Source organism: Vipera ursinii (genome assembly GCF_947247035.1).
Source record: "Vipera ursinii genome assembly, chromosome: 1".
Taxonomy (NCBI): domain Eukaryota; kingdom Metazoa; phylum Chordata; class Lepidosauria; order Squamata; family Viperidae; genus Vipera; species Vipera ursinii.
In genome coordinates, this window is record NC_139512.1 from 63,590,389 (window position 1) to 63,605,894 (window position 15,506).

The 15,506-nt window shown below is 36.4% G+C and overlaps 1 protein-coding gene across 1 annotated transcript in view; it reads left to right on the forward strand.

The window, feature by feature from the left end:
- Positions 1 to 15,506, forward strand: part of RYR3 (ryanodine receptor 3) — a gene marked incomplete at both ends in the record, with an annotated part of 317,059 nt that overhangs the window by 101,619 nt on the left and 199,934 nt on the right. Inside the window, 7 exons of the mRNA XM_083354752.1 lie at positions 611 to 704; positions 2,724 to 2,798; positions 3,610 to 3,766; positions 8,530 to 8,694; positions 11,273 to 11,394; positions 12,609 to 12,777; positions 14,624 to 14,759. Coding sequence (XP_083210878.1) covers positions 611 to 704; positions 2,724 to 2,798; positions 3,610 to 3,766; positions 8,530 to 8,694; positions 11,273 to 11,394; positions 12,609 to 12,777; positions 14,624 to 14,759 — 918 coding nt within the window. The remainder of the gene's footprint in view (positions 1 to 610; positions 705 to 2,723; positions 2,799 to 3,609; positions 3,767 to 8,529; positions 8,695 to 11,272; positions 11,395 to 12,608; positions 12,778 to 14,623; positions 14,760 to 15,506) is intronic.

Below are 15,506 nucleotides of genomic sequence, written 5' to 3' on the forward strand. Positions count from 1 at the left end.
TTCTTATAACTGGTCTTTTTTCCATTTGGTGGGAACTCTTACTTCACTTTCTGCAGATTGTCTTCAGTTGACACTGCATTTTGGTATATATTGCATCAAATAATCTGTTTTCGTAACCAATACTTTGAAACCATCTTATTACAATTAAACCACACAGTAGATCAGGGGTGTCAAACTGCCAGCCTGCAGGCCGGTTTCATCATACCGAAGCTGCGCCTACCCCGTTGCTGGCAATGCAAAAAGAGTCGCGATACGTCGCAACACATCATGTGATGTGGCAAGTTTGACACCCATGCAGTAGATCAAGTAGATTTGTTGAGCTCAGGTGAAAATAAGTATGGCTAATCAAAAGGAGGAGCAAAAACATCTGAGCTATTTCTGTGACATGTGGGGAAATTATCACAGGAGTTAAACATCAATAAGTTTTCTTCCTGTTATTTTATAGTTGGTGATTTGCTTAAGGCACATTAATAGACCCACAACTGAGAGGGCATTGGAAAAAGGAAATAGCCTAGACCTTTAGATATTAATGCCATATGTAGATATACTTCCATTTTCAGATACGTATTGTTAAAATGCTGTCCAAGTTAATTATTTTCTCTTCATCTAGGATACCTACTTGGTGGTCATGTATTACGTTTATTTCATGGCCATGATGAATGCTTGACCATCGCATCTACAGAACAGAATGATACACCACATAAGTGAGTTGCACTGTAGATTATGCATTGTTTCCATCTTTAATTTCAGCTGTAAACCCAAATAGTCTTCATTCAAAAACAATGAACAAGCACATGGCACATATCAGATTGACTTTTGTTGCCATTCTTCTGTCTTGTAAACAAGACTTTCCTACAATTGTATGTAGACAGTATAATTCAAGTTAGATGCAATAGAACAACTGGCATCTCTTTCTCTGATCTGCCTATCTATCTATCTATCTATCTATCTATCTATCTATCTATCTATCTATCTCCTACAAGAAACATGAATTAGTATCACATGGTCCACTTAAATATATGAAAAATGTCTCCCATTCTAAACTTATTTACTCAGCAGTACATTCAATAGCAGTGTTTTTCCTAAGTAAGAACCTTCAAGTATCCTTGAAATAACAGAACTGTTTACTGTCAAAAGATGAGAATACTTGGCATTGGAGATTAGCACTATTGGTCCTGTATCAATAGTCACATCACATGCCAAGTGCCCTCTGGCTACGCTGCATCTTGTCCTTGTTGCTTGTTCAACTGTCTGTAAAGATATGAACATAATAGCAGTGAGGCAAAACAGCTGCATCTTGCCCTTTTTTTCTGGGAGAAATAAAGCAAATACTGTAAAGCACTGGATGGAAGCAAGGGGAAAGTTAGTAAAGGGCATTGTCTGACAGACATAAAAAAAGGTATTTATCGTTGCAAACTAAGGTTGTCTCATTTGAGATAAGTGGTATTTGCCAGCTTGTAGCTATTGCATTTCAAAATGTACCTAGCAGAATTATATATAATATAGTGTTCCACAAAGTTTTTAAAGGACATTCAGCCAAAAGTTCAGATTTTGAAGCTAAAGGACAATTTACCCACTGCATGCAGATAAATAAATGAAGATGTATTTAAATTTGATAGAATGGATGAAATATGCTTAGGTAGGATCAAAGGTTCTCACTGACTCTTGCTAACTTTGCCATGAAAACTCCTCAGAAGATGGTTGGTTTCCCTATTGGGATACCCATCTGGTTCATTTGACCATGGCAAGATTTCTGTTGTTGAGCATAACCGAAAACATACTGGACCAGTTCTTAGTGATATAGCTCAACTTTGATCTCAAACAAAACTTGTGTTTGGTGAAGAGTTTTATACTATATGACTATATGCTTTATGTGGCTTCTGGACAGGATTGGCCTGGGCCTATTTCTCAGGATCCATGGGGATAAAATGGAAATGTGATTATTGACTCCTGAGGTAGAAGAGGTGATGGGATGGATTCATTGTCATTAGGGATGATCATTATGCATAACGTATAGGATTTTATTTACCAATTATGTTATTATTGTTGTCAGTGTTATTATTTGCTGTTTTAATCATAGTTACTACTGTAGAAGAAAGAATTATAGGCTTCTCAGAGTCTGGTCAACTAGAGTGGCATAGAGTCTAAATAAACAAATAAAACCCTTAATAAAATGGAAATCTTTTTATAAATGTGCATTGTTTCAGTCTTTTTCACCCATTTTTTCCAGTGTTGCATTAAAAACACATGTCAAATTGTAAAAGATTACAAAGGCAATTTTTCAGGGGGAAAAAGTGGCAAGATAGTGGGATAATATGACTAGTCTTAATTCTGAAACAACCACGTTACTCCTAAATATCTGATCATTAAAATCTGGGAACTCCTAATGAAAATATCAGTAAATTCAAATGCTTTATTTATAAGAAGAACTTGAGGTTTATGTGATTCAGGTCCTACTGCTCTCCTAATTTCTTGAATAGGCATATAAAAGATCCAGTTTATTATTTAATAGATTTATTAATGATTGGATCATTTTACAGTTCTTCAGTTTATATAGTGAAATCTAATTCCGACCTTTACTGAAAGAAATTGTCAGTTATTACAGAAAAGGCTGCAGTCTCCAAATGCTGCATATAGTCCAGTCACAGATTATAATTCTGCATACATTTTATAATGCTAAATCTCCTATGCAGTGCATCTCAGCATGCCTAATCTATTTCTAGGCGGGTTTTTTATGAAACTGGGGGAGCTGGAGTCCGTGCAAGATCACTATGGAGAGTGGAACCTCTTCGAATAAGGTACTGTGATTTTATGTCATATTCATTGTTTTATATTATGCTTTTTATATAATAGAATTTACAGTATTTTGGTCTGGGAAATCCAGCAGGCTTTCTCGATAGGCAGAAATCAGAAAGAGGAATTCACTACATCCTGTTTTTGTTGTGTAGTGTTTCTTTTTAGACTTAAATTTTCTCCTTTTCAATCCTCTACCTTTTTCTCACCAAGCTTTCTTGCTGATACTCCTTTCCAACACTGGGGTATCCAATATTAGGAAAATCATCCTGAGTGGCCAGAATGGCAGACAGAAATGGGTTTATTTGTTTGTTACAACTGTATCCTTCCTTAAAATCTGACCTGTGTTGGTTGTGTGCGTGTATTATATCTTATGAGATACTATGTCAGGGTCTTAGGATTAAAGCCTTAGAGATAATTACTGAATTTAGTATGATAATGATGAGCCTGAAAGTGACTATCAGTTTGCATCTCAATTTCTGAAGGAAGAGAAAAATGGAGGGCACTAAACATGGTAAGAAAGAAGCTTAGAAAATCCCAAACACCTAAGAAAATAATGAATATGATTCTGAGTGAATTTGTAATACTGTTATGAGACTTTGTTGAATCTATTAAAAGGTGGCCTTAAGAAAGATTTTGAGTTGAAATAAATTGAGATCTAACCAAATGAAATATAAAATAAACAAATGAACTTTTTTTTTTTACTTAGTGGGAGAATTAAGCCTACACTTAGTGCATAAAGATGAATACCTCCTAAAAATACTTAGAATGGCCCATGTAAACCATAAACTAAATATTCTTTAAACAATTTTTAAGCTGGAGTGGAAGTCATATCCGCTGGGGACAACCATTTCGCCTTCGACATATTACAACAGGACAGTTTTTAGCATTGACAGAAGACCTAGGTCTTGTCTTATTAGACAGAGAAAAAGCTGACACAAAATCAACTTCCTTTTGTTTTAGAGCATCTAAGGTAAGTAATATTTTTACATTAATAAATATGGAAAGAATATGAATGTTCCACCTAAACCAGGGGTCTTCAAACTTGGCCCTTTTATGACTTGTGGACTTCAACTCCCAGAATACCTGGGCCAACATACCTGGCTGAGGAATTCTGGGAGTTGAAGTCCACAAGTCATAAAAGGGCCAAGTTTGAAGACCCCTGACCTAAACTTTATCACATAGCAGAAATAAATAAATGTCAACAAACCTCACTGAAGAAAATATTATGTTGGGAGAACAAGAGTAATTCTATGAAATTAGAAAAAGATGGGAAGAGATTACAAGTTGCACTATAGCAACACTTGGTGAACTCAAAAAACTGCTTGAAATGTTTGTTGTGACATAAGGATATTGTTATTGAACACATGGGTAGCATTCATGCTAACTATAAGCTTTACCCTGTTCTGCTTTCTTTTGCCCTGTCCCTCAAAGTAAATGCTGAATATATTATACCATAGGAAATAAGATACTGCTGCAATGGTAAATTGTAGCTCCATCTGACCAATTCAATGAGTGTAAACATTGTGATAAAGTGCCAATTTGGTACATTGGTTAAAGGTACTAGGCTAGAGATTTGTTCACCATTACTTTTAGTCCTGCACTAGTCATGATGATGACTGAGTGATTGTGAGCCAGTCATTCTCTCTCAACCCAAAAAAGAAACCAATGGTAAGCTGATTCAAAATGTTGCCAAGAAAACTTATCAAGGCAGTCACTAGGAATCAAGACATACTCTATGATTAAATGAAAATAAATGATGTTGACTTACATTCAGAAGAATATACTATACTAAAGCTTACTTCTCTACATAATTTTTCTGGAATAAAATAATAATATCTATGAGAAATAATTGTCAGGGTATTTTTCTTGCTCACTATTCAACATAAAAGCAGCAGCCAGCAGCATTAAAGATGTAACAGAAATTTTCATTTCTCTGTTTTTTAATTTAATATATTGATAGCGGGCTTCCGGTGGCTCCGCGGCGCCGGAGACAGCCTTCCCGGGCTGCCCGCAGCTCAGCTGTGTGATTTTTCGCCCGAAACAGCGCCGATCAGCTGTTCGGGCGAATTTGAAGCCCCCTCCTCGGGAGAAGAGGAGGGGGTGAGCCCCCAGGTGGGGGTTGAGTTCTCCGGGGCCGCCTGAGCTTGGAGCTTGGGCGGCTGAAGGATTGAACTCCCCCGTAGCCTGGGCTGCTCCCAGCTGGCTAGCGTCTCTGCTCCGGACTTTATGGAGCAGAGCCAGGCGTCTGCGACCATCCCTGCTTGAAGGAGAGACCATGAAAGGAAAAGAGCAGGCAGAGCAGTACAAGAGGGAAAGATGAAGAGATGAAGAAGATTATTTTATTTTACTCTCAAGCTTGATGGACTTTGCTTAAAACTTAAAGTGAAAGTGCATCACAATTGTAAGTAAAAGATGGCGGCTAAACCTCCCCCTAGAACTTTTCGGAGTGCTGGAAATTCTCCGGTGCAACAACAATCATTACTGCAGGCGTTGCATTCTCCTGATGTATTGACTTCGAAGGATCTTGAAAAACATACCCAGTTAATTCTGGAGTCAATGGGTGCTAAATTTGCACAGATGGAGGAGAAATTGGAGAAATTGGAGCAGAGAATGGAAGAAAGGATGGAACAGAAACTTAGAGAGATGAAGGCAGACATTTTGTCCTCAGTGCATAAAGTTGCTAAATGTGTGGAGGTGCTGGATGATCAAGTGCAAGACTTGACTCAAAAGAATGCTATATTAGAAGCAAAAGTTTTGGAAATTGAAGATTTAAAAGACAAAATGGATAGTGAACAGAGTCTGGCCCAATTTTACCAGATGCAGTTTGCTGTGAGAATTAGAGGCCTAAAAGAGAATATTAAGGAAGATTTAAAGCAGCTGGTTTCTGAGGCTTTTGAGGGGGTATTGAATCATCCAGCATCTGAAATAAAACAAGGTATGGACAAAGTGTTTCGTGTGAATTCGTGGATTGCTAAACAGAGAAAGTTGCCTAGAGATGTGGTGGTTTATTTTGTAAAAAGGGAAGTTAGAGATGAAGTTATACAAGCTGCCTATGATACCAAAGTTGTGATTGCTGGTCAAGAAGTTTTGGTTCTAAAAGAAATTCCTCCAAAGATCTTAAAGAGAAGGAAGGATTTTATTTTTCTTGTGCAAGAGCTCAAGCAAAGGGATATAAGGTTCAGATGGGAGATCCCAGCTGGGCTGAGCTTCATGTATGATGGCAAAAGGTACTGTTTGGGTAATGTGAAGCAAGCGCATGACTTTTACAACAATGTTTTAAATGTAACCCCATCAACACTTCTGGAAGCTGCAGAGGGATCTGGAGAAGGAGAACATCAAGAGGATGAAGATGGACTGATAGACGAGAAGGGTACAGGAGGAGTTCAAGCTGCAACTCTTTTGGATGATATTAGAGAACAGAGGGTGACGCGTGCTGCCTTAAAACGCTCAAAAAAGACAAAAAAATAAGACCAGCAGAAATCTATGGAACTTCCACAATATACTTATAGACAAGTGGTACTTGTGTTTTTAAAAGTTTTGGGATGATATGTATGGCAACAGAATCTTTAATTTGGAATTAATGGACAATTTATTACAGAGGAAGAGGAAGAAAGTTTTGTGGGTTAATGCGGGTTAATTTGTGTAAGAACTATCTATTATAGTCTATTTTGGCTAGAGAGGTTAATAGGGATAGGTGTTTGTGATGTGTAAATGAGAATATGTTTAGGTAATAGGGAAATGTGGAAGAACATAGATGGGAATGATGCTAGTTTTCTTTTATTTTAGTTTTTTATATATATTTAGTATTGTTAAGGATTGGTTTACTTTATATAAGCTAGAGAGTGATGGATTTTAGAGTTTATAATTGTTAGTATATGATTGTTTATGATTGCTTTTTAGATATATACCTTGTATTTTGCTCTGGGAAGTCGGAGGGGGGGGAGGGGGGGAGGAGGGGAAGTAGAGGGGGGGAGGCAGGGGAGGGAGGAGGGAGAGGGGGAGGGGGGGAGATAGGGGGGAGGTAGGGAGGGGAGGAGGGAGGGGGAAGGGGGGTTTCTTAAAGGAAAATTGTATTTTTTAAAACTTTTCAATAAAAAAAAAAATATATTGATAGCTTTCCTCAGCTTTCTAACATCTCTTTTTAAAGGAATTTTTTGTACTTTCAAATATGCTTAATAAAACTCATCAGTGAAGAACTGATTGTACTATATATTAAGTGATAGAAGCATACACCATGTACCGAGAACATGAAAAAATATTAATTTTTTATTTATGAGATTGACAAAGTTGATTACAATGTGTACATTCAATTTGCAAAACATTGTTTTTTGAAAAGGAACCTATTTTTCCTTATTGTTAATATTCTCCGAAGCTGAATACCTAGGATTCATTAGTTGAGCAGTGTCTGCTTCTGGATAGAATGGACAGATTTGCACTCTTTATTTCATATAGCAATGAGAACTGAGAACTGAGAATTGACATAATTTCTGTCTGCTATTGACAGGATAACGGCTTCTCTAAGGAGTAGATTGAAATTCCATTTTATCTTATGACAGAATTATCTGTATGTATTTAAATTGACACTGAAATTTGACAGCAATAAATCACAAGTGTAAAATATGAAAATAAGACATAGAATTGGGAGAAAGGAATTCTGCTTATAGGCCTGGAACACACAAAAGAGGAGGCCTTTTATTTTCTTTTAAATGGAAGATGGAGGATCCTGAGCCTATATTTAAGATCTGGAGAAGGATGGGAAAGTGATAATTCCCTTCAGCTTTCCTTGCTTGCTCCAGGGATAGATTTGAATGCAACTGAGAAATTGATGTTCCAAAGGGACAGATATAGGTAGTTGTCAACTTACAATAGTCCATTTAGTGACTGATCAAAGTTACAACGGTACTGAAATAAATTGACTTATGACCATTTTTCACACTTGTGACCATTGCAGAATCCCAAGGTCACATAATCAAAATTCGGATGCTTGGCAACTGAGTCATATTTATGACTGTTGCAGTGTCCCAGGGTCATGTGATCACATTTCGTGACATTCAGACAAGGAAAGTCAATGGGGAAGCCAGATTCACTTAACAGCCATGTTATAACTTAACAATTGCAGTGATTCACTTGTTAACTGTGTCAAGAAAAGTCATAAAATAGGGCAAAATTCACTTAACAACTGTCTCACTTAACAACATAAATTTTGTGCTTGATTGTGCTCTTAAGTCAACGACTACCTGTACTCTCTTCCATGACCTCCATAGAGAGGAAGGGTTGTTGCTGTTGAATTCTAGAGTGGTTTATCACATAGTTCCAACCACCTAGGTACACACAAAAAATTAATCAAACACTGATATAAAAGTTGTTGATGGAAAAAAAAATATATATCTTCTTTTCTTCATTTACGTGTGTAACTCTGGGCAGCTAACGATTGAAGTTAATAAAAACACAATCATATTCCAAATGTTAAGAAACACAACCTAGAGAATATGATAGAAAATTTCTCTGACCAATAAAACACATGTCTTAATGTGCAAAAATTATATATCAACTTAAATGAGATCTTACCATATGATAAAACATTGATCTATGTATTTTTGCGGGGGGGGGCGCTATACAGAACTATATAGTTTGGGTGCTGCCACAAAAAAGGTCCTTTTTCTGATATGCACCATTCTTATCAATTACAAATAATTTGCTAATTTTCTTCTTTTCCATCCCTCTTGCCTAAAGGAAAAACTGGATTCTGCTCACAAACGTGATATAGAGGGCATGGGATTTCCTGAAATAAAGTATGGAGATTCTGTTTGCTTTGTGCAGCATGTAGCTAGCACTTTGTGGCTGACTTACAAAGCACAGGATGCTAAAACATCACGTTTAGGACCACTGAAAAGAAAGGTAAACAGAAAATGTGTTATTTTTATTCTGTAGCTTACAATTGTGAATAACTTGCACACGTAGATGTGCAGAAGCTCATACAGCCAGAAAATATTGCAGTGTTTAATTGTCTGAACTGTTGCCTAGAAAGATGCAGAGTGAATAGTTTTTGGGCATGAGACTTTTGAGAGCTGCTCACTTGGGCTCAATTTGTGTTTGTGTGTACAAATAGGCAAGAAGCACCATCTGTTCTAGCTATTATGGATATTAATTAGTTTGCCCCATTGGTCCTTTTTATTGAGACATATAAGCTCAAGGAATTACATCAGTCTTCTTAAGACCTATTAACAAAAGGTGCTTCTGCTTTTTTCAGTACTGGAGTTTTCTTTCCAAATTGTGCATCCAGGTCTCCTGTATTCTTTTTAGTAGTCCGAGGCATATTATATTTTGATATTAGATACAAGAAAGCATTCTGATTTCTATAAAGCAGAGGGATTAAGTCTATCATTTCATCTCTAACATATTTGGGCTGGACTGAGATACACTATCTCATTCTCTTTATCAAGAATAAAAATATAGGGAACAAGCTGCATGCCTTTACATGACATGCCTGACTTAGCAGAACACTTCATGTTTAGTTAAACCGTTACACTTTCTTTCTTATTTATATATTTATTTATCATGTTTATACGTACGGCCATCCATCTCACAGAAGTGACTTCCCCTCGATTTAAATCAGGGAAATGTGATTTTAGTGATGTCTTCTAAGTAGAATAGGACACACCAGAGGCATCCTGGTTTGCAATCCTGATTTGTAAAGATTGCTCAAACCACAATTTGTTCATCTGCATATCTCAATAAACTGTGGCCTGACAAATTAGAACACACAAAGGGTGGAGGATGGCAGGCTATATACATTCGCTTTATTCCTACATACTGTAGCTACCATGACCGTATGTCTTTTATTTCAGATTCAGTTTTTCAAAAACTCATTTTTTGCCCTTCATTTTGGTCATTTCACTTAATCATACAAATGGTTCCACTTAATGGACAGCCCATTTTCATGTAAAAAATATATGGAAATTTATTGTCTTTTTAAAACAAATTTACACACACTGTTTGATTTTAACTATTTATTTATTTTATTTATTTATTTTTATTTTTATTCCATTTATATCCCGCCCTTCTCCGAAGACTCAGGGCGGCTTACAAGCTTAGCAGTAGCCTTCATTCTATTTATATGCCTGCTTATTAGGGCTTTCACACACACCCCAAGCGGCATTATTACAAAGTCAGCTTAATTGCCCCCAACAATCTGGGTCCTCATTTTACCTACCTCGGAAGGATGGAAGGCTGAGTCAACTTTGAGCCTGGTGGGATGTGAACCTGCACTAATTGCAGGCAGCTGGTGTTACTTAAGGAGGCATTAGCCCACTGCTCCACTGCCAGCCATTCTTCCATTGTGAGAAAGAGTAGAGTAGAGTAGAACAGAACAGAACAGAATAGAAACTGAAGGGATTTTAGAGGTGGGGAAGCCAGCAGTCAGAGCAGTGGCTTAGCTCTAAGGACACATTTGACTCAGGAACTGGGCGGGCTGGCTGGAAAACCTGGAGCGGATCTCCCATTTGGTCTTTTTTTTAAAAAAAATCCCATTTATATCCTGCCCTTCTCTGAAGACTCAGGGTGGCTTACAATTTAAAGCACAAATCAATGTGCTTAGCAATAGCCTTCATTCTGTGTATATGCCTGTTTATTAGGGCTTTCACACACACCCCAAGCGGCATTATTACAAAGTCAGCTTATTGCCACCAACAATTTGGGTCCTCATTTTACCTACCTCAGAAGGATGGAAGGCTGAGTCAACCTTGAGCCTGGTGGGATGCGAACCTGCACTAATTGCAGGCAGCTATTTATTTATATTATTTCTGTAAAGTTTTTCTTGGTTTTGCTCATGAATTTTCTTTTATAAAGTAATATTTCTTTTGTAAAGTAAAGTTATAAACATTAACCTTTTTTGTTCCTAACCACTTTTAGATTGGCTCCTTTTTCAGGTTTGTCCTTTGTTTTTTCCAAGATAACATGTCAACTGTATACATACACTATTCCAAACTTCAGCTCCTGCCATTTTTTTCAGCTACATCTTATGGCATATTACGTAAAATCCAACTGGGACATATTATCTGAAATTAAAAAAGAGCATCCAGAAATTAAAACTGCCATTTCCTCCTAACCTCACATACTATCATTACTAAGCTGCACAGCAACACTTGAGAACATAAATGAAAACGTACAAGTAGCCCTAGACTTATGGTCACAACTGAGCCTCAAATTTCTATTGCTAAGAAAAACAGTTATTAAGTGAATTGTGACCCATTTTATGATACATTTTATGATCACATGAATCTGAGACAGTGCAACCATCATAAATATATGCCAGTTGCCAAGTGCCTGAATTCTGAACACTTGATCACGGGGATGCTGCACTGTTCCTAAATGGGAAAGCTAGCCATAATTCACATTTTTCAGTGCCATTTTAACTTCAAACCGTCACTAAACAAATGGTTGCATTTTAAAATATTATTTTGACCATTTATTTTAGGTTATATTACACCAAGAAGGACACACCGATGATGGACTGTCTGTGCAAAGGTGTCAACATGAAGAATCCCAGGCTGCTAGAATTATTCTCAATACCACAAAATTATTCAGTCAATTTATAAGGTATAATTTCTTAAAGTATCATTCTGACAATAATTAGAATTTATAACATTTATAGTTGAATTGTACCAAAATCCAACTGTTTTCGTACCAGAATTTGGAAATGCATTCTGCTTATATTGGACTATAATTTATTATTGTTGAAGATTTATTTTTAATCAGTTAAAATAAAATTTGCCAAAATTTTGCAGCACAGTTCTTTAACAATAAGCCATTTTGATACATGAATATGCCTCCATTGATAGAAACCATTGACATCCAAAACCTAATCCTGATATTAACAGCTTTTTCAAATGTCTTTAAAATATTCACTGCATTAGCGGTCCCCAACCATTTTGGCTGCATAGATCAATGGCGGCGGGAGGATGGTTTTGTGCATGCAACGTAACCCTGCACATGTGCAAATAAAGCTTCGTGAGCTTACCCACTACTTGCGTGGCCCAGGGGTTGGGGACTCCTGAACTACATCTTAGAAAATCACATTTGCTAGTTGACAAGACTCTTCAGCAGTTCAGTCTACAGAAAAACTACAAAGATATTTTAGCAGGATGATTTCACTGACCATTGTTTGTTCCAACATTTACCATAGGTGTCCTCCAGCTGTGTGGGGACCCATCATCCCCGAATTGCGATCAACATGGCTATATATTACCCCAAGGAAGCAGGTTGGGAAATGCTGCTCTAGCCTAGCCTCTCTAACCTCTTCCTTCTCCATTCTTACCATACTCTCAGACTTTAGAATGTAATTACTAGTGACAAAAAAATTTCCCCTCCCCTTCAAAATATGCATTGGTTGTGTTATATTGATTCTGCCACACAGACTGGGGCCTTTTGACATTTCTTCTTGCATAAGCTATAATAACAGGTTTGTGTGAACGAAAGTTGCTTAAGTCTGTTTGAGTGATATTCCTTCTTTCCATCATACTGAACAAATAGTGGTATTTCACAACACTCTATATTGTGAAGTTAGCAATTCCTTCTCAATGACTTTTATCATACAGACATGCAGAGGATACTCTCAGGACATGGGTTGCCCAGTTTGCCCTTCTATATGTAATTCAATTAGCTTTTTAAATTCTGCACCTACAGATCACGTGATACAAAATATTCAGTGTGTAAGACAAGCTATATAATAGTAATAATTGTATACCGATTATTCTTTTGATTCTAGTAATGTATTCTTTTTGTAACTATTTGCTTTGTCTTTTGATTCACAGTGGAAACAACAGTGTTACAACTCCCATCACTCTTCCCATTGAAGAAGTAGTTCAGACTCTCCAGGATTTAATTACATATTTTCTACCTCCAGAAGAAGAGCTAGAACATGAGGATAAACAAAACAAACTTCGTTCCCTTAAAAACAGACAAAATCTATTCAAAGAGGAGGTAGAAAAGGCTATGTTTAGAGTGGTTTCATTTAATCAGGTGTTGGGGTTGATAGTCAAGTGTATGTATGATTCACCTTTCAAAGATGCTTTAAATAACCATTATTATTATTATTATTATTATTATTATTATTATTATTATTATTATTATTATTATTAACTCAAAGTCTTAGAATCTTGCTTATTTTAACCCTTTTAAAGGTGAGATCCAAACTGGACCTTGGGAAGATGTTACAATTGTGGAATTGGAAGGGGTCACAAGAGGTTAAGAAACACTGGTCTAGTCCATAACAGAATACAATTATGCTTCAGGATTTCCTGAAAACATCAGATTGTTTGCTCTATAGAATGCTAGTTTCTTTTTTTTCTGAGCTGTCATAGACAATTGACAGCTTAGATCAGAGGTCCCCAACCTTTTGGGCACCAGGGACTGGTTCCGTGGAGAGAGGTTTTTCTGAGGACCGGAGGGTTCATGGTTTTATGTGCTGCTGCATCCCATGGATGGGGCTTTGCTTGTTTGTGCAGACCGGTTGCTGGCATGCCACAGCCCAGTACTGGTCCATGGACCAGGGGTTAGGGACCCCTGGCTTAGATGAATATGTTTACTAAGGGCTGCCAGATGAGATAGAATTTTGGATGTTCTGTTTAAAAGCTACTGTAGAGTTTCCTGACTGAGGATTAAATCTTCCCCTTTGTAATTCACAGAAATAACTAGCGATTTTAAAAGTGATTTTAACAATTTGGGGAAAAAATGATGCTCTGGGTGGGTGTTTGTCATTTTTGCTGGGAGTTGGGTGGCATATTAAATTTAATAAATTATTATAATAATTATATAATTAATTATCTTTTCACACAACCCACATTTTATTGCTGTTGCTATTTTATTATTATTAATAGTAGTAGTAATATACATTAGAGCATATTTCTACTGTTTGTAGTATTCAATAAACAAAATTATTATATAAAATTTAATGTTTAAAAGACATTAAAAATAAAGCATGATAATATGAGACAGAAGAAAATAATAAACACATAAATTTAGAGCAACAATTTAGAACAACAAAAGTAGCAAGAGCAATAAGATCATTCCAAAGAATATGGGTAAAGATATTTCAAATGAAGTATTCCAAAGTCAGCTGGAAGAAAATAGTCTATCATCTATGTGAGAATCAATGAGAAAATATTTCTGAAGGAGAAGATTTTGGAGGTGTGGAGCCATGAAAGAAAAGACTTTGTCCCTGGTGGAGTAATTTCTGATAAAACAAAGAGCAGAGCTTCAGATGTGATCATAATCCTTGAGCAGGAACATTTAATACAGATAAATGGATTGCAAAGCACTTGCAAAGGGTTTGGAAGTCAATACCAGCCCCCTAATTGGACTTGCAGTTGAAAAGGCAACCAGTGTAATCAGTGCAAAATAGAAGTAATGTGATTAGACAGTCTAGTTGCTACAGATGTTCTCATTACTGCATACATTCTAGCAATAGTTAATTCCAAACTGAGTTTCAGAATAGGTGTGTGCAGCAATCCAATTGCTAATGGAGGCAGCAGGATGATTTTCTATTGGGGAAATGAAGGCTTTCCTCTCTCTAATGTTATAACCCTAGTCCAGATAAGAACTTTATGACTGTTTTAAGCAAGATGATATTTACAATGGCTTCCTTTGTATCTTTCAAATCCTTCGTCTCCCACATTTACAGCTAATTATTTTCCTTCTGGGAAGAAAATGTATTATGCCCAGTATTTTATAGTTCAATATTGTATTTGAACTGCTTGTTTAAACGTTTAAAATGTAAATGAATATATACTTGAAGATATTAACAGTGTTTATAATTATATTTTTACAGGGGATGCTGGCATTGGTTCTGAACTGCATTGATCGATTAAATGTATACTATAGTACTGCTCATTTTACAGGGGTTGGTAGAGAAGAAAATGGTGCAGCATGGAAAGAAATTCTAAATCTTCTTTATAAATTATTAGGTGGGTTATACAGTATAAATATTTGGTATATGTTGAAGCAAGTCATGCAGAGTTCAATGAGATTTTGGAAGAAATTTTGAATTAAATCTAAATCAGAGGAACTGATAATTTTCCCCATTAATGAATAGCACATTAAAACCAACACTAAAACTAAATCAACATGTTATTAGATGACACATTGCAATTTATATCATGGCTAAGTGTATAAAGTAATTTTAATAATGTACTTTAAAATTTAAAAATGTGGTTTTCAATAGAAGAGAATATTTGTAGTTCAGAGTTGAACTGAAATGTGGGATCCTTGGTGCTCTCTGAGCTTGGTTGCTTTCTTGCAGATATTTCATTAACAAACTGGTAATGTCATCAGTGCTAAACGTTGTTTCCTTTTATGATTTAGAAATGTATGTGTGTAAAACAAAAAAAAACAGGAGAAACAGAATTTGAAGACAAATTTGAAAGATACAAGGCCACATTCTTTTATGCCCTTCATATTTATTTATTTATTTAATTATTTATTTTAATTCCATTTATATCCCGCCCTTCTCCGAAGACTCAGGGCGGCTTACAAGCAATAGCCTTCATTCTGTGTATATGCCTGTTTATTAGGGCTTTCACACACACACCCCAAGCGGCATTATTACAAAGTCAGCTTAATTGCCCCCAACAATCTGGGTCCTCATTTTACCTACCTCGGAAGGATGGAAGGCTGTGTCAACCTTGAGCCTGGTGGGACTCGAACCTGCACTA